This window comes from Leguminivora glycinivorella, chromosome 12 (assembly GCF_023078275.1).
Source record: "Leguminivora glycinivorella isolate SPB_JAAS2020 chromosome 12, LegGlyc_1.1, whole genome shotgun sequence".
Lineage (NCBI taxonomy): Eukaryota > Metazoa > Arthropoda > Insecta > Lepidoptera > Tortricidae > Leguminivora > Leguminivora glycinivorella.
The window spans coordinates 16,420,006-16,446,831 of NC_062982.1; the positions used below are offsets into that span (position 1 = coordinate 16,420,006).

The 26,826-nt window shown below is 35.2% G+C and overlaps 1 protein-coding gene across 1 annotated transcript in view; it reads right to left on the reverse strand.

Moving 5' to 3' along the window:
* LOC125231825 (collagen alpha-1(XI) chain-like) overlaps window positions 1-25,466 on the reverse strand; it is a 79,838-nt gene extending 54,372 nt beyond the window's left edge. Inside the window, exons 1-2 of the mRNA XM_048137405.1 lie at window positions 25,393-25,466; window positions 2,599-2,927 (exon numbers count right to left, since the gene is read on the reverse strand). Of these exons, the coding sequence (XP_047993362.1) occupies window positions 2,599-2,787 (189 nt within the window). The 5' untranslated portion in view covers window positions 2,788-2,927; window positions 25,393-25,466. The remainder of the gene's footprint in view (window positions 1-2,598; window positions 2,928-25,392) is intronic.
* Window positions 25,467-26,826: the final 1,360 nt, after the last annotated feature.

Sequence of the window (26,826 nt, forward strand, 5' to 3'; positions counted from 1 at the left end):
GCGATAAGACCGCCTGTTGTCTGCCTCTATTTATAATCATTTGTTTTGTCTCCACTGTAGGTTTTGCTGAGGTGTGCCAATAAAGAGTATTCTATCTATGTATCTATCTACCCCACATACAAGAAATATTAACGAACCATGACCACAAATAATATAGATTTCTAAGGCAGGTTCACACACTATTAATAAAGCTAGTTATACAATATTCAAAAAATTTACCATTACTATGTTAAAAAAATATATATTTCATGAGTAACTATCGCGGTAACCGAAGACAATATTAACATGAATTTGTTTCGTTCTTTAAGCACTCGTCTTAGCGTGGCTTCTGCTTGGAAACCGTGCTAGATTTTTTATTACTCTTTATAGTTTGCAACTTTATTTTCGCAAGATCTGCATTTCAAAAGGTTACTTTCAAAGTGAGACTCGCTAGTAGTTTAGAGTTCGTGAAGGCAAAGAAGTGTGTAATTTGACACACACTTAGTCGTATGCTGGCGTAAATGGCGCATTTCTCGCTATCAAAGACAAAGTCACGACAAAGAAGACAATCATATACATTTTGTGTTTTGAATATCACATCAATTTATCTACTACTTGCTTAAACAGTGTCGAATATATGTTTAAATAATTATCAGAAAATTATATTCGTAAACAATGACAAAAACATAATTATTTATAATAAAATCGCATATATTTTTATTAAATATAGAGGTTGTGCTTTATCGTAATAATTCTACGTTATCATATTATAAATGGGAAAGTGTGTGTGTCTGTTTGTTTGTCCGTCTTTCACGGCAAAACGGTGCGACGAATTAACGTGATTTTTTAAGTGAACATAGTTGAAGGGATGGAGTGTTACATAGGCTACTTTTTGTCTCTTTCTAATGCGAGCAAAGCCGCGGGCAAAAGCTAGTACTTATATATGTCGCAGTAAGATAGATAAAGCCGTTATATAGTTATAACCCTAGGAATATAATTATACGTCGTAACATAGTTAAACGAAAGCGATTAATTGCTATCTTACTAGGAATATAACTATAATACGTTACTAGTTTAGTTATATAGTTATATGACTGGATTCAGTTTAGTGAAATGATTGTAGGCAGGAGTGCAGCGGTGCGGCGGAGGTATAGTTATAACCCTAGGGATATAAGGGAGCGATTCAGAACCATCTTACTAGGAATATAATTATAATACGGTATTTAAAATTGCAAACGAGACTTAATCGCGTATTACTATGTATTAAGTCCCGTTTGCAATTTTAAATATGTGTAAAAATCGTGAAAGTTTAAATCAGTGTTTTATAATACGTATAGCGGGACGATTTGGAATAACAACACCGTCACTGACGTTAGAACAAAGTTTATTTTGTATCGATCCGAACATAGTACACGAGGTTTGGTTACTAAACAAACGAATCCAAGCTATATTAGTTAAAACGTAACAGTGGCCGCACTACACTGCTACAATTATACTACTGAACTTAATCCAGTTATATAACTATATTACTTAACTAGAGACGTATTATAATTATATCCCTAGACTAAGTTTAATCCAGTGATATAATTATATAACTAAACTAGTAACGTATTATAATTATATTCCTAGTAAGATGGTAAGGAATCGCTTTCGTTTATATGCATATAATTATATCCCTAGGGTTATAACTATACCTCCGCCGCACCGCCGCACTCCTGCCTACAATCATTTCACTAAACTGAATCCAGTCATATAACTATATGACTAAACTAGTTTAGTATTATAGTTATATTCCTAGTAAGATAGCAATTAATCGCTTTCGTTTAACTATGTTACGACGTATAATTATATTCCTAGGGTTATAACTATATAACGGCTTTATCTATCTTACTGCGACATATACATAGAAATCATCCATGACTCAGGAACAAATATTTGTGCTCATTACACAAATAAATGGCCTTACCGGGATTTGAACCCGGGACCGCGGATTGGCAAGCAGGGTCACTACGCGCTAGGCCAGACCAATCGTTAACTTTAATACGTATAAACGGTTATTTATATTTTGAAATAGTAGTTTAGTTACCTTTCCAGCGTCCTATATTTGGCACAAATGAATTAATAGCTTTTAGCCGCTGACTAAACTGCCCCGCAGTAGGTCACACCTCAGCGCCATTTTATTTTTAGTGCCTGTATCGTCCGTAACAAAATAAAAGTGTAGTAAAAGTGAGACTCAGCGTTTTGATTCAGTCAAATATTTTTTTTATCATGAGAGAAAAATAGCTGCGAGTCCATTTAAAGTTAATTTTTGGGTTTTTTTTTTGCATCTAGGTCGGAAGTTCACAGTAAATATCAAGCCTTATGACTAATAGAGTGACGGAAAAATAAGGCGAATAACAAAACCCTGTCCTAACAAGGGACATGACTGAATTTTAGTGCATTGAAAATACATGTACTAGGTTTTGATTTAAGACATCCGACTGTTGAATGTGTTTGTCATTCGCTCCTTTGTTTCATTGGTGAATGCACCATGACGCAACAATTTGGTACCGAGAAACGCGACCTCATGAATAATTCGATCTATAAAGTACTTTTTAATGTTTAACAAATAATACTTACAGCACGATGCGTGACAAAAGATGTTCTACCCTGCAGTCTCGCACTGATCTTCGCCGGTGAGTCCTCATCTTCCCTCCGGGGGTCGAACCAGCCGAAGGCAGCTCCCACCACCAGCACAGCCCCCAACACCATCAGCGCCAAGAACCCCCCAATCGCTGCTTTAGTCGCTTGAGATATCACCATAGCCATCTTGAAGAACACTCACCTCAACGTCATTATAAGATTCTAGTTCGATTCGTGGACTTAAGTTCGCACTGATTTACTTAATTTTGGCATTTTTGAACACTTGTATTGAAAACACATAAAGGTTGTTTTTCTGAGGATTACATCTGTAAATAACAAAGGCAAATAAATACATCTGAAATGTTTCCCGTACTTATCTATTGTGCTTTTTTCATAAGCTTGAAAACATAAACGTCTTTGATTTTATTCCATTCTTCCTGTCTTCGACAGTTCCCGATGCCTTCAAAGCTATATATATCAAAGGATCATAATCTTGACGAACGAAGGATTTTTTGTTTGTATACCTTCATATGTCCGTTTATCCCTCTATATAAAATTGTTTTATGCGAATTTCTGAACGACCGTACTGTTTGCGTGCCAATACAAAGAGAACGGAAGAAGGACAGAGCTGACGTCGCGCTATTGAATGCAGGCAAGGAATACGATAACCCAGATACCCATAATAAAGGGTAAATAGCCGTTTAAACGTGACAAAGAAGACGTCTCTACGCGACGTAATTGTATGATACATAATAACCCTTGATAAGAGGAACCATTGTTTCTGATTGTATTTCATAAGCTCAGTCGACAGGGGTGTTATTGTCTGTAAGCGGTTTGGTTTCGTGAGAAATGATTAATTGAAAACCCTCATCTGCTTTGATTTGTTTCACTTTAGTGATGGTGTAAGTTGCCTCGTTTGTTAAAATTGAATGTGGAGTAGGTAGTCAAGTCACACATCAAACACAAACTTCTACTTTTGACAGCGAATTCGTCTGCATGGAATTAGTAATTTGGATAGCGCCTGACAAGAATTAAATAATAATTCAATTTGACAAAAATGCTAGGAAAATCAACTAACAGGCGTTGTCTCAATAGTATTTCATAATTAATAAAAAATCATCATAGGGACTCACTATCTCCGAACCAAATCTAAATTCAATTAGTTCAGCTGTTTAAGCTTAAGAAAGGTAACACGCAGACATACGTAGATTTTTTCGTATTTAAAATATTTTACGAGTAAATACCTATGGATAATTTATTCTGCTTATTATTCAACTTCTTAATTTATCAGTACAAATATTCTCTTTTACTTTTCCGAAACGTGCAGATTAACGCCATGAGAGACTCAGGTTGAAATATGAAACAAACTTTTTAATATTTCTGGGACTAAGGCGCCAAACGCAAAGGGATTATACTTTTTATAGGAATACCTTCTTTTTATAGGAATACCCTATCTACCTTAGTAATTAATCTTCACATAAAAACTTTGCGGAACCCCAACTCAAAGTGGAGGCGTAAAATGGTATCAAAACTTTTTTGGGTAGTTAAGAAGGCTCGCAATGGATTTTGTTGTATTATTAGGTGTGTTTGTGTTTGAAAATTTTTATTTATTAAAATGTTAATTAAGGGACTCTAAAATAAATGAAATTAACATAATAATGTTCGTGTATACACCGTGTTTTTTTTTGTTTTCCGTTAAATTCGACACGTAGTTAGGTTCATCATTTGGAACCATCCTGTATATCGCTTTTTGTTAAATTCGAAAAAAAAAAATATTTTTTCGTTTCCTTACATAATAAATGGATTAATTAGTGTGAGAGGACCTTAATCATGACACTAAAGTCACTGTCAAGTGTTTGACGGGACATGTCAAAACAAATAACATTAGGAAGTGGTAAGGGATGCCACACACGGCGTGTTCAGTAATTTTTTTTTTTTTTTTAATAATTCGATAACCGTAAGAGTTCAGAGGCTAGTTTCTAAAAGAAATTGATTGTATTTGAACTAAATAATTTTCCCTTAAAGTTGACGGAATTTAATAAAAACAGGTTGTATTCAAAGCAAGTTATATATATTAAACCTTGATTTGGATAGGCAATACTGAATACACGATTGTAGAAGTAAAATAAAACATTTATCATGCACTAAAAGATGGGTTATGAAATTACATTACAATTTAGAAGAAGGGTGTTTCACTCAATATGTTTCAGTAAAGTATTATACCTACTTACTAGCAAATAAAAACGCATAGTTTAAACACATTCACATTTGTGAAAGTATAAATAAAACCTTGGATGTTAGTTTTACTGGCAGCAAGGATATGAGTATATTACAATTTGTAAGTATGTCGCATAAGTAGTTATATCCTTTATAACTTTCAGTATTATTATGTGTACTGTTCACTGTACTAAAACTTATAATATGTACCTTAAATTAAATCATGTTAAAAAAAGTTACTATTAGATTTTTCTCATGAAATAAAACTATGGAAACGGATTAAATCGCGTATAATGAATTTACAATTCATCCCGAATTTCGAACACTTTACAGCGTTCGTGGTCAATGGATGACTGAGGAATAATTACAATGTGCAAAAGCTACCCACATACAAGAAATTAATTTATATTAACGAACCATGACCATAAATGATATAGATTTTTAAGGCAGGTTCACACACTATATATAAAGCTAGTTCTACAATATAAAAAAAAATAGCATTACTATGTCAAAAAAAATTAATCTACACAAAATTAGATTTTTATTTGATTTTTCTCCCAATATAAACTAACATCAACCATTCTGTACCTACATATATGCTGTTATTCTCAAACAAGCTCGTACATTTATGTTATCGCGGCAAGAGGGTTCACAAAACGTTATCTTGGGCTTAATAAAGCTAATTAGCCCTGGAAATTATATGACGTGTGACAACACTGATACCTGGAAAAAGGGCACGGCACGAGTAACGAAATAACAAGAAATATGCGTAAATATAGTCTTTGAGACTGGACTGTGAGGATGAGTAGGCTTTGACGAGTTTTAATATAAGCATAATGTGTGTATGGTGTTTCGTTTTCTGTCAACCCCTTATTTGCCAATTAAACTAATATTTTATGACCCCTTCATATATTTGTATGATGTATGTATTTATAATGTATGTGACATATAATATGAATAATTATGAATAAATAGGTATATGGGTATGAGTATGAGTATTATATTATTTAAGCTGTTTATTGCGAGTAAGAGAAGGCCGAGTGACAAAAAAGAGTATAGGAATAATTGTGCATTCAAACATAATAGGTAATGAGTGTATTTAGGTTATCGTCCCACTTTGTCGGTTACCATTAAGGCGAGATTTAGTTGTATCTTTATATGAATACACTGACAAAGCGGCTTTATATCGACAAAATGGGACGTTTTCCCGAGCACACACACGTGTTCATAATGGAAACGTGTAAGTTTAGATATATCAAGATATTCTGGTTGGGTGTATCCTAAAAGTCCTATATCACTGAGAGAAATTTGCTATTTCAAACTTGTTGCGGTTTATCCGTTTGAATCAAGTATATTTAAAACAATATGTGTCAGGTTGTTTTTATAAAATCGATAAACTTCAAATGACAAGTAGCTTTTTGTTTGAACAAATCATTGTACCATTTTCCATAAAACATGTTGAACGAACATGAAAACTGGTTGTATTTTCTCTCAGATACGTTTCTATTTCAAAATCCTTTTAACACAGCGAAATACAAACTTCATATGCAAAATATTGGACTATATATCTTGTATTTGCTTTCCGTTAACTGATTTTTCATGATTTTTATATAAAACGCTAAAACATGGAACGCTCACAGGCAACTTCCGATTGCCCTAGAAAATGCAGGGAGAGAAAACATTGTTTTCCCTTTTATGAAACCTACTTACAGTTAAGTTTACTTTTATTAAGGCATTCTGTTGTCGTGTTTTCGCTTGCATTTTATGTTTATTGTTTATTTTCCGTGATGATAGTAAAGAAAATCGTTTATACTTTTACTACCTACACTGAGAGAAAATGTAACCAGTTTTCATGTTCGTTCAACAAGTTTTTTGGTTAAAATAGCGCCTACGTGCTCTTTGGTTCAAACAACAAGCTACTTGTCATTTGAATCGGCAATATATTTGAATCAACAAGTCGATTTTATAACTAACCTAACCACAAAATTAAAATTTTGAAAAAACCCCCGACTGCGACATAGTTGACCGATTTTCATGAAACATGGCTAAGAACACTCCCGACTAACTCAGCTTTCAGACAAAAAAAACTAAATCTAAATCGGTTCATCCGTTCGGGAGCTACGATGCCACAGACAGACACACACACGGACAGACAGACAGACAGACAGACAGACAGACAGATAGACAGACGGACAGACAGACAGACAGACACGTCAAAGTTATAACACCCCTTCGTTTTTGCGTCGGGGGTTAAAAACAACCTGACACAATGTTTAAAACAATATGTCATATTGTCTTAAACATACGTTTGGCTGATTCAAACGGATAAACCGCAACAAGTCGAACTTGTTAAATTCACAATGCAAATTTCTCTCAGTGTACAGTAAAGAAAAAAATTTTTTATAAAATTTTCAGTTCGCGTGTCGAAGTTAGGTGACAATTGAGCTCATTTTAAATCATAATAAGAAAGCTACTAGCTATTAAATATTTCGTGCATAAAAACTTCACTTTAAGTGACTTCGAACCAATAGCGTTATATCAATATGATTTAAATTGATTTATAACTTACAACATCTTCTTGTAAATATCAATCCGATACTTGCGAAAGTGGTTACAGATACGGGTCTCTTTTAATATTAACCATATCTACTAAATCATCTTCATAAACATTCCTTTGTCTTATAAAATATTAAAACAAAAATATACTTTGATAACATACTGAACAAGGAAATAAAAAACCGGCCAAGAGCGTGTCGGGCCACGCTTAGTGTAGGGTTCCGTAGTTTTCCTTATTTTTCTCAAAAACTACTAAACCTATCAAGTTCAAAACAATTTTCCTAGAAAGTCTTTATAGAGTTCTACTTTTGTGATTTTTTTCATAATTTTTAAATATATGGTTCAAAAGTTAGAGGGGGGGGGGACGCACTTTTTTTCCTTTAGGAGTGATTATTTCCGAAACTATTAATATTATCAAAAAACGATCTTAGTAAACCCTTTTTCATTTTTAAATACCTATCCAACAATATATCACACGTTGGGGTTGAAATGAAAAAAAAAATATCAGCCCCCACTTTACATGTAGGGGGGGTACCTTTTTTTACTTTCTGTAGATCTTTTCCCATTTTTTATTTTTGCACTTTGTTGGCGTGATTGATATACATATTGGTACCAAATTTCAGCTTTCTAGTGCTAACGGTTACTGAGATTATCCGCGGACGGACATGGCGAAACTATAAGTCCGTTTTCACACTATCCGATCCGATATCGGATGTCGGAAGGATTTCAATGGAAAAAATACAAGATGGCGCCTGTAATGTATGGGACATCGGTCCGACATCCGATATCGGATCGGATAATGTGAAAACGCACTAAGGGTTCCTAGTTGACTACGGAACCCTAAAAAGCAACTATAACTACTACTAAGCTCACGACTCCCAAGACTCGTATACCATCGCAAACACGCCATCCAATAACACCTAAAAAAGCGAAAAAACCACCATAATCTATTTTACGCGACTTGCTCCATGCGTTAACACAATAAAGAACAATATAAAGGACAGTTTTTGCGGGATTAAGAATGAAGCGGGGGCCTTTGAGAATATTTCTTCATAAGCAGCGGTTATTATGGCTTTCTGTATTACTTAGGCTGGTGTTACTGCTTTTGTCTTGTCTTTTTATTTGTGGCTTATTGTAACCAGTGCATAATCGTTCTTTTTGTTTGTTTAACGGCTTTGTTCTTGTTTTGAATATAATGTGGTATGTCAATAATAAAATAATGTACTCGTATGTATGATTAAGTATTAGACTTATTCAATTAAATCATATAAAATTGTCTTCTTTCATCTATGAATACAAGTACATAGAGTCTGTTCGGAAAGTCGAGACTCGTGGAATGTATTGGACCCCATACATTTCACGACTCTTGACTATCCGAACAGACTACTAGATATTGATAACATTTAGGTACCTACATTTTGTCTTATAACCCTAAACACAATGCAGACAATGTCTTCGCAAATAATAATAGAAAGTTACCTACTAGAAAACCCATTTTATCCCCTTACCTACCTCCCATAGGTTTCGTAAAAACCGACATTGGGACGTTTCACTGTAATAATAATATCACCACGTTGTTTTTTTTCAACCTCGTAACGGTTAAGAGTACTGAAACTTGAGCAGTTTCATATAATATACTTTTGGGAAATTTTCACCAAAAAAAAAATCAAACCTTTTATTTCTAAAATAGGTAAATTTAATGTTTTTCCTACTCAGAATCATTAGCCCTTTCCATTTCAAAGCGTCCCAAATTTAATTTTTCCACTTTGTTACTATTTTTCAAATCCTTTGTACAGCGGTTACAAAGTGGAAAGTATGCAAAATATTAGAAAATTTTGGGACCATTTTTTTGTCTCTTGTTTTTTGTCCTAGATCGAAAGAGCTTGTGAATCTGAGTAGGAAAAACATGAAAATTACCTACGTTAGAAAATATATATTTGGTGATTCTTGTTAATTTTTATACCACGTCGGTGGCAAACAGGTATACGGCCAAGGCATAAGGGGGGAGGGGTAGGAGGGGGTTGTGAATAGTCTTTTTTGAAAATACAGACTCAGTTTATGTAGGTATGTATATATTTTGATGGAAAATTTATTCAACTATCCTAAACTTGTAATTTTATTTATATTTGAACATTTTAGTTGAATGAAAGTAATATACTTAGGCCGATATATTATTGACCCGACGTTTTCTTCAACGAAAACGAGGTTGTTTATTTGGCTTGGTCGTTATTTGTTTGTTTGCACAAGACCAAATAAAATTCTAGAGTGGATTGGATTCGGTCGTCGGGAATTCTACCTGAACTACGAAATCAGGAAAAGGATAAATTTAAAAAGTTTTTGCCCTGAAACTGTGTACCTAAATGGGTAGCATTGTGTGTAGATACCATTAAGTTTGGTCTGTCTTAAAATGGTTCCATCATCTGGCATAATGTTGTCTCTCAGAAACTCACTGCGCATCACAGACAGAAACACTCAATACATACAATACAGGCACTTGCCGCGGTAGTATTAGTGGACGCTGCTTCGATTTCAGCGGTAAGCAATTGGAGGCCTTGGTCACTTTTTCTTGAATCTATTTCAGTTTAATTTATAAATACAAGTTTAATATATAAATGACGGTCGGGCCGGGGACGGGTGGTTTGACGACCGGTCTGGCCTAGCGGGTAGTGACCCTGCCTGCTAAGCCGCGGTCCCTGGTTCGAATCCCGGTAAGAGGCATTTATTTGTGTGATGAGCACAGATATTTGTTCCTTAGTCATGGATGTTTTCTATGTATAATTATATGTATTTGCATATCATATATATCGTTGTCTGAGTACCCAAAACACAAGCCTTCTTGAGCTTATAGTGGGGCTCAATCAATCTGTGTACAAAATTTCCTATAATATTTATTTATTTATTTTAATTATAAAACAATTATTAGTGATTCTATCAATTTGTGTATACTAATGGCAAAAGTAATTTATTAGTTTACTTAGTTTACACAACCTAATCAACAATAACAATATTGGATCTTCTAATTCTCAATTCAATCTCAACACTGTAATTAATATAGTTATTCTTAAATTGAATTAAAATTGAAATGCTATAAAGTAACATCGGGATGATATCGACCAGTGAAAAGTGATTACATCAGGCCATTGAAAAGTTAATAGAGCGTGTCTTTTCAATAGTACTCGTACAAGTGTCTCCTTTAGATTAAAATATCTTTCTTTACTTTTTTTGTTTCCAGCGCACAGATTTTTTTAATAATTGAGTTTTCGAGTATAAATTTTTATGAAAAAAGTATTAAAAATAAAATCGTTGTTTGTCACAGAGACACACATACCAGTGTTTTAGCTTTTAAGTAATAAATATTAACAATAAGTAATTCATTCAAGAGTCGTGTTTGTAACAGCACAGCGAATTTACTCTCAAATAGAACTAAAAATAACCTAATGAACACGCCTGCTATATATAACCAGTGAACACTCTATTTAATAATGCAAACATTGTAATACTTGGAAAACATGGACCAGTTACATTTGCCCCCCAGTCGAGATTTGTCCCGCTGTACCTTAGCCAATTTGTAAATCACGGCTCCAAACACGCATTCGTTCACAATGGAATCGAATATCACCATTCATGTTAAGTGTGCTTCGATGTAAATGCACACACACAGTTGCAGGCTGCAGAGCAAACTAATTGGTATTAGTTGTGTGGCCCAAATCCCGGTGATATACAGAGTTTAGTCAATTCAAATACAACTAAACTACTTATTTTGAGTTTTTTGATGAAGAAATCTTCCTTCAAATCAAGGGTGAACAGGCATCTTCTGGGCGAGCTCACTCAATCGTAGGCCACGTCTAGTCTGTGGTCGCTAGTCTGTGGTCGAGAGTAAGCCTATTCATAATAAATAAATAAATAAATAAAACAGTTTGAAATAAGTATCTTGAATCACGCCATGTACGTGTGTACAATCAAAGGATTACAGATTAGATTATAATAAAAGTTGTATTGAAAAACCCCAAAGCCTTACAGAACAAAACTAATTTTGACAACTTCCAAGGAACTTGAACATCGAGCCGATCTAAACATTTCTTGGCCCACTTGTTACAAAAGAAAATTATATCTCTGAACGAAACGAAAACGGTGTGTCAGCAGCGCTGACCCTCCAACATGGGCCCTAAAACTGTCATCAACACAAACAGAGAACTCGTAAAAGTCGACACCATCCGAACAATCGATTGGTGGCAAGGATCGTTACGGTCAACAGTGTGGCTATAATTTACTTTCTTATCTGTGGCCCGATCCTTCCAGCGTTGGATGCTATCCGTACTTGGGATTACGAGTGCTTTTCTTGGAAATAGGACGATTCGCGAAGAATTGGACGATGCAAATTTTGGACGGATTGCTGGGAGCACAGCGGACGCTACTCTGAATTTAAATCTTGACTTTTGTCCGTTTTCATCCAGAAATAAAACGTTTATTTATTAAAACATTCGAAAATAGGTACGGTAAACACATTACACATACCTAGAACACGAATTAAAAAAAAATATTTTTGATCGAAACACTATTTTTTTAGAAATTGTTTTAACTGATATCAAGTTCCTAAAATGATATTTGATGCTTCACAAATATTCTCTCAAAATATTTTCAAACTACCACAAATGACATAAAGCTTACAAGCGGAAATAAATACTATGAAATCCCGTTTTTAGGGTTCCGTAGTCAACTAGGAACCCTTATAGTTTCGCCATGTCTGTCCGTCCGTCCGTCCGTCCGTCCGTCCGTCCGTCCGTCCGTCCGTCCGTCCGTCCGTCCGTCCGCGGATAATCTCAGTAACCGTAAGCACTAGAAAGCTGAAATTTGGTACCAATATGTATATCAATCACGCCAACAAAGTGCAAAAATAAAAAATGGAAAAAAATGTTTTATTAGGGTATCCCCCCTACATGTAAAGTGGGGGCTGATTTTTTTTTCATTCCAACCCCAACGTGTGATATATTGTTGGAAAGGTATTTAAAAATGAATAAGGGTTTACTAAGATCGTTTTTTGATAATATTAATGTTTTCGGAAATAATCGCTCCTAAAGGAAAAAAAGTGCGTCCCCCCCTCTAACTTTTGAACCATATGTTTAAAAAATATGAAAAAAATCACAAAAGTAGAACTTTATAAAGACTTTCTAGGAAAATTGTTTTGAACTTGATAGGTTCAGTAGTTTTTGAGAAAAATACGGAAAACTACGGAACCCTACACTGGGCGTGGCCCGACACGCTCTTGGCCGGTTTTTAAAACAACATGTTACTTAAAGGGGAAATGAAATTGTATCATTGTAATATACTGATGAAGACAGCTTATTTTCGCTTCATTCGCACTAGATTCAAAAATTGCGAGATACTCCATACAAACTTTCACCCCCCATTATAGGGAAGTGGGGGTTAGAAAGGGATAATAAATCCATTAAACTATCACCCCTTAAAATAATCACGACAATTCGTCGCTCCGTTTTGCTACACAGACAAACAAACCGACACACTTTCCCATTCATAATATTAATTTACGTATGGATTTATACTCGTGTAGATTCTAATATTTTATTACACCTATTACTGGCTTCCATTCTATGTGGAAGACAAAGTTACTCCGCGGCTAACGCTTCCACAAAGTTTACGGAGTTCGCGATAGGATATCCTGCACTTAGCCGCAAGTGATAAAGACTCACGAATGTAACTTTAGGCCTTCATAATTTACATAACTGGATAGGACTAAGTGTGTTGCTATTTATACATACGATTTGATTTTTTTTTATGCGACAGGAGGCAAACGAGCAGACAGGTTGCCTGATGGTAAGCGATCACTGCTGATCATTCTATTCTTTAACATTGGAAAATACAACGGATACAAGGTTATCGCCAACAATTTTAATTTTATGGCATTATATATAATATAAATCTTGAATATATCTTTTAAATATTCATCTACGAGAAAAATATTGAATGAATTATAAAAAGAAATAGAAGTATTTTTTTCCATTCGAAAACTAATTTTAACGATAAAATACAATTAAATTAAAAACTAATCTAAATGAAACTTAGTCTTAAAACTAACAAAATAAATGCCAAAAATAATTATTGAATTGGATTAGCTAATAATAGGTTTGCAAACCCATATTTATTTCATTAATAGAATGATGGCTAGAGTGAACGTGACTTTTTGATATCAGAAAGTGCCTGCCTATTTTTAAAACTCAAATAAAATTCCTTTGTATTTTAAGATAACACTAAAAATATTTTACTGCTAATTGAGATAAAATATGACTACAAAAAATAACGAGTAAAACAGGTAACTAACGTCAAACAGTCATTTAGCTTATAAAATAACCATCACGAAGAAAACGGTTACCTACAATAAAATGTCAAAAGCGCTCCAAGTTAAATAATTAAGAACTCAGAGTGTTCTTACTTTGAAGGGTCGTTCGCACAAAATCTGTCGGAATTCTGTTCTAAACAAAGATTTAATAGGTAGAGGATATGGCAATTCATATAATTTCGACGGAACATCTTGTTTGATGGAACGCTGTAATGCAATAGGTTGATGATTATGCATCGTGCGAGCTTAATTGCCGCAGACTGCAAGCTTGGTTCGCATTTATGCACAAGAGTGTACATTCGACCAATTGGAACCCTAGTCCATTGTAGAACTATGTTATAGTGACGTTATAAATCACATTGTAAGAAATATTTTACTGTTTGTCATTTTGACATGGTTGTAGTGTGGCGTAGGGTTCCAATTAGTTGACTGTACGCTCATATTGGGCGCGCGGCGCGGGCGTGCATGTCAAGCAATTGAAGCTCTTACAAGCATCCTGTGTCGACTCTGCATTCGGTGGACGCACGTGCCCGCACCGCTGCACGCCCGACCTACCGCTCCGCTCCGACCGTCACGTCCTTACAAAGTAATTTAAATGTCAATGGTCCTAAAACCGTTACGAGGTGTGTTTTTATAAACCGCAGATATTATGACAGGCATTCGGGTTTATTCGCGATGTAATCTGTTTTACGTGACAGATATTACTGGAGGAGAAGAACAAAAAACCACCCGAAATGTGTATTTGGTATTCTGAAGATAGGTTTACTTGAAAAATATAAATAATAAATAATAAATAAATAAATATTGGGGACACCTTACACAGATCAACCTAGCCCCAAACTAAGCAAAGCTTGTACTATGGGTGCTAAGCGACGATATACATACTTAAATAGATAAATACATACTTATATACATATCCATGACTCAGGAACAAATATCAGTGCTCATCACACAAATAAATGCCCTTACCGGGATTCGAACCCAGGACCGCGGCTTAGCAGGCAGGGTCACTACCAACTGAGCCAGACCGGTCGTCATATAACTGTTATGATGTGGGCATAAATATAAATAACCATATTTACGTAAATATAAGTAGCCTAAAAGTACATCGAGTTGTATACTTTTTAGCAAAACATTAGTAGTTATAAGTAAACGACCAAGATAAAAGGCGTACACGAAGAAAGGGCTGCAGCTAAAAAATAAAAATAATAATTATTAAATTCACCAAAATAATCCATTCAATTATACAAACCAAAACAAGATCATCATCATCTCCTTGCGTTATCCCGGCATTTCGCCACGGCTCATAGGAGCCTGCCGTCCGCTTTGACAACTAATCCCAAGATTTGGCGTAGGTACTAGTTTTTATGAAAGCGCTTGCCATCTGACCTTCCAGCCCGAAGGGTAAACTAGACCTTATTGGAATTAGTCCGATTTTCTCACGATGTTTTCCTTCACCGAAAAGCGACTGGCAAATATTAAATGACATTTCGTACATAGAAAGAAAGAAGAAAGAAAGAAAGAAACGTTTATTTGGTGTAATATAAATTACATTTCTTAGTCGATAACATTTTATACAAAAATGGTTGCCACTCAGATATGCCGATGATAAGCAGATGACTCATCGTCACGCAGCAGACGTCTATGGAAATTCCCATACAATAAAATTTAACGAACGCTTTAACGGTGACAGACGGTTTGGTGCAACCGGCCCTAAGTTAGCTATGGCGCTGGTTTTCTGGGCAACCAAATAAGAAGTTCTCTAAATACATACATTCCCAAAAACTCATTAGGCGCGAGCCGGGGCTCGAACCCGCGACCTCCAGAACGAAAGCCGCACGTACTTAGCGACCGCTACCGCTAGGCTACCAGCGCTTATTCTTTCTTTTCTTATACAAACCAAAACATAAACACTATAAATTGTCTATTTCCCCTTCAAACCTCTCGCAAACATATAAGTGACAACATATAGACGTTCACTGTATTCTATTGAGCTATTTAAGACGCCAAACGGCACGTATGTTACGTGCAACTTCGCGATAAGGGGAAGCTCAAACTCAAAAAGAGCTGCTTGGGAAGCGTCTTGTCTGCCTGTTGCTGATTTCGACAAAAATCAACAATTACCTAAGCGATTGTACATTGGAACCCTAGGCCACTCTACAACCATGTCAAAATGACAAGCAATAAGAGATTTCTTACAATCTGATTTATAACGTCACTGTGACATAGTTCTACAGTGGCCTAAGGTTCCAATTGGTGAACTGTACGTGCTTGATTGATAATGAGTCATCATCCTCCTTGCATTATCCCGGCATTTGCCACGGCTCATGGGAGCCTGGGATCCGCTTTGACAACTAATCCCAAGATTTGACGCAGGCACTAGTTTTTACGAAAGCGACTGCCATCTGACCTTCCAACCCGAACTAGACCTTATTGGAATTAGTCCGATTTCCTCACGATGTTTTCCTTCACCGAAAAGGACTGGCAAATATTAAATGACATTTCGCACATAAATTTCGAAAAACTCATTGGTGCGAGCCGGGGTTCGAACACGCGACCTCCGGAACAAAAGTCGCACGTACTTACCGCTAGCCTACCAGCGCTTGATTGATAATGAGTATTTCAATTATACAATTTTGTTATACTGTTCGATTTTGGCCACACTTACTGTGTATTTGGGAGCAGATCATTTTAAGGAAAATGCCAAGAATTTATCTGTTCCACCATCCGGTGTGCCTTGAATTAGCTTGCGTACCCTATGATAATATTGGAGAAAAACTGCCTAATTCAATTTAGTTCACAAATAATACGTGTGTAACTGTTTGCAACATGTTTTGTTTTTTACTCCGGTAGTTTTCTTCTTATTTTCTTGCTCACGACCAGTAAATACTGATATTGCTATTTTATTTAATCCGATCTCAATATAATAAGGTGCGCGATTGAATATAGTCTGCCATTTAAAATGTGTAATAATATGTAAAAATTGTGAAATTTTGAAAAAGGATATACTCGTATATAACCAAACATAGTTGGTCGTTACTTATAAAGGAAAAGTGGCGACTCACACCGATGCGCGAAGGCTGAGCATTTACTACTTGACCACCCGGCCACATTATTTATTCCATATTTTCACAAAAAATAAAACGGCTAATTAATAGGTAAACGGTTAATATAATTGTTTGTATAATCGTAACTGTTTGATTTTACTTATTAATGGAATGGCTGTTTGATTTACGTAGGTTCTTTATTACCTAACTATTATTACCAACAACTTTAATAGAAAAGCTCGTTTAAAATTCACTAATGATGGTTATTTACAGCATTTTGTGAAGTATCGATATCTGTTAGAAGAAATTGGAGAGGTTTTTAGGTACACTTAAGGACAATGAGAATGGGCCCTTGGGAATGGGGCATTTACATAAAAAGTGTCGTTTTAGAGTTTGCAAGGGGAAAAAACGTCTACGGTGCCACTAGGGATGATAAAACAAGTTTTCTGTTACAGCTATTTTATTTAAATTATATGTCTTAATTTGTTTTTTATCATGCAGAAACGTCTGCGAGCGATATTACATATTTTTAAATTAAAGGAAAAATGGAAAAATTCACACCTCCGGCAGGACTCGTACCTGCGCTCTGGCCTTGCCGGGGGCCAGTGGTCGCAGGTTCGAGTCCTGCCGGAGGTGTGAATTTTTCAATTTTTCCTTTAATTCAAAAATTTGTTATACCTATGTCCTAATTTTATAAGACAGTGATCCTTAACTTTGCACAGAAAATTCATGGTCATGAGTTCAAGACTCTTCGCCATTCAATTGTGTGTATTAGGAAAATGAAATAAAAAGAGGTTCAAAGATGTCATAATATATTATGTCCTGTCATACACTGCCAACTTAACCCTTTCGACAGTGCCCCACCTGTCAACGTACTGTCACTGAAAATACATAATTATGTCCTTTCTGTGGCAGTAGTTCGGCTATCGACGTAGTGTCAGCGAATGGGTTAAGAGACAAGTTACATTTATTACGGGCATTTTCAGAATTTGGACCCCCCATTAGCGAAAGTTGTTAACAAAAATTAACTCACTGTCAGTTTTGTGACGATAATTATTCTAAAAATGCCCTTACACACCGTTGGCACTACGAGTATCAGGTAAAGCGGAGCAAATCTCGACTGGGGGACAAATGTATCTGGTCCATTTTTTCCATGTTTTACAATGTTTGCATTATTAAATAGAATGTCCACTGGTTATATATGGTAGACGTGTTCTGTGGATACATGTACAACTCAAAATCATAGTGTAGGTAATAATAGAATAAATGGATTAGTTACAATTACCCCCCAGACAAGATTTGACCCGCTGTACTTTATACTAGTACGAGAAAGATGCACGTAATCTAAGAACGTACGTACGAGAAAGACATCAGAGTATCCGTCAGTACCAAGCTCTTAGTAAAGGCTAGCGTCCACTAGGCTCGTCTAGTCGAATCTCATTAATAACATTCGCCTTCTGCATTTACTTTAAGTGCGTCCATTAGGGATGCATCGAATCGAATTCACCGTTCATAAGGTAAATGTCGTAAATGTATAGAAGACTCGTTTTTATGCGGCTCGATTCCGCATAAGTGGACGCCAGGCTTTATGGTACTGAGGAAACAAAAGCTACACAATCGCCCTAGAACTGGCGCGTGTCAAGTACACGTATTATGTGAAGTAGTTGCGTGTTTGAAAACCAACTAGGGAATATCAAAGCGACGTTAGTTATTCTTTATTTAACCTTGCCTGAATATCCTTTTGTGCTATTTCTTTGTCCAGTTCAATGCCTCAGTATAAAGACTGTTTTGATGATCCATTGAAATCGTACATTCAGCCTTGCATCAAATGAGGTAGTTCTAATTGGTATTTCATATTATTGTATAAGCAATAGTGATGCGGCATCTAAGTTTTCCACCTCGAAAGCCAATGGGGTCATTATTAAATACACGAAAAACCTTAAAAAATTTCAGCATTTGTGATTTTTTTCAACAAAGTACCCATGGTACGGCAAAAGTCACTATACACAATTTAAAGTAGACAATTTTTTTAATTAAATGAGACTAATTTGGTCTTGGTACGCCAAATAGTTTCGAAGATTCGGCTTCTCAAAGGTTCGCAATATGAAGTAGGGTTAGTTAGTGAAATAAGCGTAGTTAACGATAAATGAACTAGACTGGACCTTCGAATCCACAGCACTCCTTTAGGAGAAAGCTTACCGAGGTAGTATGTCTCTGTCAACTGATCAGGAAGGTCAAAATCATCATCTGATGGTGGATCATCAACGAGTGGTTTACCAACATTGGTACACACCAGACCTGGTACATTACCGCAAAATTGTCCACTGCAGTAGGTGCAAATAGCTGAGCTGTTGACACTTACTTTCTCGCAACCACAACTGCTGGTACAACCTTCTTTGTAAGTACAGAGAATTGTTCATTTTAAGCAGAACCTGAGAAGTTGGTGGTTCCAGCTTCGGTTGAGAAATGAAGCCTTGTGGAGTCCGTAAGAATTCATCTTCAGTATGGATTAAAAAAGATTATACATCTCCGAACAGCTCCAACTACTTTTCCCTTTTGTCGAAATTGTGCAAAACTTTGAATGGCTGTATCTTAGTAAATATATGGCTTACAAAGACAAAATTATATTCATAATAACGATAATTTAGTAGACATCAAATTGCTGATAGCCACTTTTGCCGTTCAAAAAGTTTTTGGTGGTAAAATTTAACAAAAGTCATAAAATTTTACGGATTTTCATGAATTTAATTATGACCCCATGGGCTTTCGAGGTGGAAAACTTGGATTTGACATTACTATTTCATCTCTAATAATATATAATACAAATTAGAACTACCTCATTTGATGCAAGGCGACACCCCTTAATTGATACGATTTCAATGGATCATGAATTGCGATTGTTGCTTTTGCCAAATGCAATGACGTAAAGCAAAAACACTTATTTTCATTACCTAAGTACTGAAGTACTTGAAGTTAACTTTAACTGTTGGCACCGTGCGTGACAAAGCAGCGGCGCTGATTGTCACAAATATACGTCATCATTAATATGTCCAACATTAATGCTTGCGGCGGCCGTTGGAACTAATTTGAAACTATACAATTTAACATGGAAAAGCACACAAAATGAGGGCATGAAAAGTCGTGCACGTAGCGAATGCCTAATTTTTTAATAAACAAAATATTTGTGCTTCATATCTTCTACTTGTGGACTGGTAAACAAAATATTGTTATTTGGATTGGTATTGATTTTTATTATTTATTAATTAAAACTAAGTCCTCATTTATTTGTCAACCCGGATAAAAAATTAAAATAACTTCAATCGCATGATAAGGTACTATGAATATAACATTTATCGGGGTCATTAAATCACCATTCCACGGGGGAATAACAGCGATGCTTGTTTTCCATACCCATGGAAAAACAATAACACCACATTAAAAAAACAACAATCACGAAAGAAAAAATAAAAATATGCTTGTGAAAATAATATGAATCGTAAACGGGGTGAGCTATGTTTTCTTTGTATCGAATTTTTCGCTCGCTCGAGCACATGTTGTATTATTTTTTATAGGAAATTTTGTTCCCTTCCTTATGCTCAATGGATTATCATGTTACATTTCATGAACGTTATAATAAGTAAAATAATTGCAACTAAAATTGTTTTTTTTAAAAATATATTTCAACTGTTATTGACCTTAGATATAAATATCTGTCGAAAAAGGTCAATTAAAGACGGTAAGAGCGTGCGACTTTCAATCCGGAGGTCGCGGGTTCGAACCCCGGCTCGTACTAATGAGTTTTTCGGAACTTATGTGCGAAATGTCGTTTGATATTTGCCAGTCGCTTTTCGGTGAAGGAAAACATCGTGAGGAAACCGGACTAATTCCAATAAGGCCTAGTTACCCTTCGGGTTGGAAGGTCAGATGGCAGTCGCTTTCGTAAAACTAGTACCTATGCTAAATCTTGGGATTAGTTGTCAAAGTGGACCCCAGGCTCCCATGAGCCGCGGCGAATGCCGGGATAACGTAAGGAGGATGATGATGATGAAAGGTCGATTAAAGAGTTCTTCAGTAAAATATAATATTTCATATTTCATTGATTTCAACTTAATGGATTTTTAATTTTTTATTTAATTTACCTAAAGTTTCAAACTACATATGTGAAACATACATACTTAATGTGAAATTTTTATGTTATCTCCAAATACAATCAGCTACCTACTTATGCTGAAGTAAAGATACAAAAGTCGAAAAAGAACGTTGTGTAGTCATATTAAGCTCAGGGTAAAATCGGGAAAAAACGCTACGAGTAGGGAAAAAGGAAGTTAAGATTTTTTGTCTTTAAACTCAGCCCCCGGATTTTAAAGTTACCTAAAGTTAAAATAAATCACGTCATATTTGTTGCTTAACTATATTCAACTTTAAATAAAATTACTGATCTTTTTAGAGTGAGCTTTAAAAAAACTGTCATAACATAATTATATTATTTATATTGATATTTTTTCTGTTTTATATTTTCTATTTATTTAGAGTCGGTTTTAGGGGTATTCCACGAGAATGTCGCTTACGACACCTGCTTTTGCCTTGTATGGCAGCTATTTCAATCAAATCTGTAAAGCTCGAGAAAATACTGCCAATTTATTAACCAAGTCATCAATGATTGTTAGACACAGCTTCGCTTTCTCAGCGTCTTAAGAATTATTGGAAGAATTGCACTTTGGCTTCACTTGGGTATGTTTATCTTAATTGAAAATTCATATAGTTAATGATATTGTAAAACGCTACACGCTTTATCTATTACGTAAAATTTCATTTCAATAGCTTCAGCTCAATTTTCGCGTAGTGCAAATATTTTAAATATCCATTGACCCGGACTGTGCTAGCGCCTAGTGCAGGTGCGTTATTGCAGTGTTCGGGTTTTTGCCAAATGCGCCAGTTTATTTTCAACGAGTTTTATTCTTTGTTGGTATCACGTCGGAAATTTATTAGTTATTACGTTTGTTTGGATATTTGAAGCAACTAATTGTTAAGTTAGGAAGCGAGGCAATGGTGAATTTGCATTCTGGGCGAGTTCGCTTTATTTTAGGCGACGTCTTCGTCTTGGCTAGTCTGTGGCCATGAGTAATAAATAATAAATAAATATTATAGGACAGTCTTACACAGATTGACTGAGTCCCAACGGTAAGCTCAAGATGGCTTGTGTTGCAGGTACTCAGACAACGATATATATAATATATAAATACTTATATACATAGAAAACATCCATGACTCAGGAACAAATATCTGTGCTCATCGCACAAATAAATGCCCTTACCGGGATTCGAACCCGGGACCGCGGCGTAGGAGGCAGGGTCACTACACGCTAGGCCAGACCGGTCGTCGGATGAGTAAGCCCATTTATAGTACAAAAATCGACGTTTAAAATTAAAAGTTAAAAGTTTAATTAAAAGTTTCCAATTTGTTATTGATATGAACCAAAAGTTACTCATTTAATATTAAGTTACCTAAACACTTTTTTGACACATAGGCCAGAAAGTCAGTTCTAAAAATGTTTGAGGAATTACTTTTCAGCAATCTAGATAAAACACATACATGTCCTAAATTGATTTTATTTGCATGCATCAGTTTTAGAATTTTTAGTATCGTTAAAACAAAATAACTGAGATTCAAAGCAGCGGCCATTTTTTACAGCATTTGAATTCACATCAAGTTACTTTTTGAAGACTTTCATTATGATTTCAGATTTTCTGTTTGACGTACCATTTCCAATCTACAATCCAAATACTGGAGAAGAAAAAAAAAACATTACTATGATGGTTATAACTCGAATTTCTCGTATACATACCGCATATACTTACAAACATGAAATAAAGTACATAAATGTACATAATCTACAAACATACATTAAAAATTACTAAGAATAATATTGTCTCCGGTGACTAAGAATATTTAAACGAAATATACTCTTACGTGTAATAAGTTTTTTTTTATTAAATTAAATACATATGGGACACGTGCATCTTTAACATTTCAAACATAATTTGAGCACCTAATCACACGAAATTTAGTTCCGTTCGAGTAAATATGAATGTTAAACTTCCAATCAACGTTCAAACACGGAATTAGTATGGGTAAACCGCCAATACCGCCGTCCATTAGTAAACATGTAAATAGAGCGAATCCATCAAAATGTGTGTCAACTATCAGATATTTTAGTAACTTTTGTTTCGGAGTCGCGAACTCTTCACCTCATAGTTGGACGCAAAAGTGTGTCAACCGGCAGAATGAGATATATGTGTCGCAGTAAGATAGATAAAGCCGTTGTATAGTTATAATCCTAGGGATATAATTATATGTCGTAACATAGTTAAACGAAAGCGATTAATTGCTATCTTACTAGGAATATAACTATAATACGTTACTAGTTTAGTGATATAATTATATGACTGGATTCAGTTTAGTGAAATGATTGTAGGCAGGAGTGCGGCGGTGCGGCGGAGGTATAGTTATAACCCTAGGGATATAATTATATGCCGTAACATAGCTAAACGAAAGCGATTCCTTACCATCTTACTAGGAATATAATTATAATACGTTACTAGTTTAGTTATATAATTATATCACTGGATTAAACTTAGTCTAGGGATATAATTATAATACGTCTCTAGTTAAGTAATATAGTTACATTACTGGATTAAGTTCTAGTATAATTGTAGCATTGTAGTGCGTGGGTGCAGTGGAGACGGGGCGGGGCTTACCCGCTACCACAAGGCAGTCGTTCGGCATCAGTTGTCGTTCACGTCACGGTTGCGTTTTCGTGCATAATTATTTATTGAATTTTCGCCACTTTTTCTGTGATATCGTTATGTCACGGCATATAATTATATCCCTAGGGTTATAACTATTCCTCCGCCGCACCGCCGCACTCCTGCCTACAATCATTTCACTAAACTGAATCCAGTCATATAACTACATGACTAAACTAGTAACGTATTATAGTTATATTCCTAGTAAGATAGCAATTAATCGTTTTCGTTTAACTATGTTACGACGTATAATTATATTCCTAGGGTTATAACTATATAACGGCTTTATCTATCTTACTGCGACATATGTATACCAAGCGATCTCTTAGACAATAATGAAAACAAATGTTGTACTTATAGTTTCGCCATGTCTGTCTGTCCGTCCGTCCGTCCGCGGATAATCTCAGTAACAGTTAACACTAGAAAGCATAAATTTGGTACCAATATGTATATCAATCACGCCGACAAAGTGGTAAAATAAAAAATAGAAAAAAATGTTTTGTTAGGGTACCCCCCCTACATGTAAAGTGGGGACTGGTTTTTTTTTTCATTCCAACCCCAACGTCTTATATATTGTTGGATAGGTATTTAAAAATGAATAAGTGTTTACTAAAATTGTTTTTTGATAATATTAATATTTTCGAAAATAATCGCTCCTAAAGGAAAAAAAAAGTGTGTCCCCCCCTCTAACTTTTGAACCATATGTTTAAAACATATGAAAAAAATCACAAAAGTAGAACTTTATAAAGACTTTCTAGGAAAATTATTTTGAACTTAATAGGTTCAGTAGTTTTTGAGAAAAATACGGATGACTACGGAACCCTACACTGAGCGTGGCCCGACACGCTCTTGGCCGGTTTATTTTATTGCACTGCTAAGCAAAAGCTTCTTCTACTCAACCCTCTTATTTGTACATTTCTGCCAATCCAAAAAAGGCATATATATTATACTACACTTTTTCAGGGTTTCGTACCAAAAATGTTCAAAAAGAACCCTCTGTCCGTATGTTTGTCTGTCTGTCTGTCACAATACTAAATTTCTCTAGACCTACGTATGGTATCGGTTTGAAATTTAGAATAGTCATGAACATTGTCTACAAATCGAAAGTGTTATTTTTTTGTAGCCCTGCGATTTTTTGCTTACGTAAAAGCAAGCTGAATACTAAATTTGACCTAATCCCAAGAAAAAGCGCTGGTAAATACTAAAATTTTGCGGAGCCAGCCATGTTCTTCTCAACCTAGTTTTCATTTATAACATCGTTAGAACTGCTAATTAAAAAAAGGACTTTCCACATTAAGATTTCAAGAATATCATGGAGTAAGTAATGGGGTTTGAACTCTGACCTCCGGTCTGAAACTATGCCACTTACGGTTACGCAGTTACACATTACTAAGTAGGTGAGATAATTGAGCCATCACAAAGTTCTAAAAAATATTCATAATTATAACGTATGTTATACGTAATAAATTATAAGTAAAACACAAAAATTTTAAGTCAGACTAAAAATTTTTATTAGAAAAAAAGAACAGTTTTTCAAATAATTAAAAAAGTCAACACGAACGTTGAATGAACATCATATTAAAAACTTAAATAAAAAAATTAAAATCAAACTTAAAAATTTTGCACCAACCCAAATCGGGAAACATCCTAAAATTCCTTCAGAACTTACAGCCCTTATTTAACTTTGGGTTAAATTCGTGTGCTATCTTAACAGGCCATTTGTTCTAAATGGTTAACGTTCGCCGAATAAAACAAAATAGACCTTAAGTAAGCTTGCGGGAAACATTTTACGACCACCCTAAAACGCTACCTGTGCTCAGAAAAACAATCACGGCATAGTAAAAGTATGGCTAAAGTCACGCTCACAACACACATAAAAGTACACTGTGCACCGTTGATTTTTTTTAAATAATTTTGTTAGGTGGCTCGAGATCTCAGCTGGCTCGAGCCGCGCGGGACTCTCGTAGCTCGTAGCCGTGCGTCCGACTCGCTACGTCGCTACGGCGGCACTGGCTACGCGGGGTGCTACAATCCGCGCTACAGTTTAGACTACTCCGTAGTACAGATTTCGACAATCGATTATATAGAACAATTTATAGAAAACCATGAATATAAACACGATAATAGAGATATAATTTACATAAGTTTGATATGAACAAAGATCGGGTTACAGCCTTAGAGGACTTAAACTAAGAGGAGCCTTAGTGTCATTGTACGAGAATGCAAGTGTTATAAAAAGTTTGTTATCTTGATTTATCAAGTAATGGAAGTGTTACGGATACCCAATAATTTCCAGATTGCCCATTAGCGATAAAATAACTTGTAAAACGAAAATATTATACATTTCTTTAATGTTTTTCTTTTATGCTACCCAATAAAGTGCATGTTTGCTTGTTCGGGAAAAATACATGTTTTCGTGATTTCTTTTATTAATAATTCGGTCATGAAACTTTTTATGTACTTATGCGAAAGAAAATGTTCTTTCAATTATACCTACTAATAAAACAATCAATACTGTTGACCTTGTCAATGACTCTTTTTACCAAACAATTGGTAAAAAAAAAATAAGTTATAACACTGTATTAATGAGAATAACTATAAAAATTCTTGATATCTACACACACTTTGTTTGGTTCTCGTTTGTTTCCTTTCTTTTAGTGAATATTTTAATTACATGATTTTGACCCTTGAAGCCCTATACATCTCTAAGGAGAATTAGATTAAGTATGTATACATTTTATCTTTAGTTCTGACATTTAGTGTCGTATTTGTACTTTTTCTATTACTAAGTGTAGTTTGTTATTGTTATTGTAGTAGAGTTATACGTTAGTTAGAACTTGGAATTAGCATTATCAATTGTAATTTGAATTCAAATTTAAATCTTTTCTAAATATGTATAACTACGAGCTATGGAATGTAGAAGTATAAATAAAGCAATCTGTCAAAGTAAAACAGTCGGCTTTCGCTCCTTACCCCTAATTGACGACCGGTCTGGCTCAGTCGGTAGTGACCCCGCCTGCTAAGCCGCGGTCCTGGGTTCGAATCCCGGTAAGGGCATTTATTTGTGTGATGAGCACAGATATTTGTTCCTGTACCCATGGAAGTTTTCCTATGTATATAAGTATGTATTTATCTATTTAAGTATGTATATCATCGCTTAACATCCATATTACAAGATTTGCTTAGTTTGGGGCTAAGTTGATCTGTGTAAGGTGTCCCCAATATAATTTTTTTTTAATCTCCA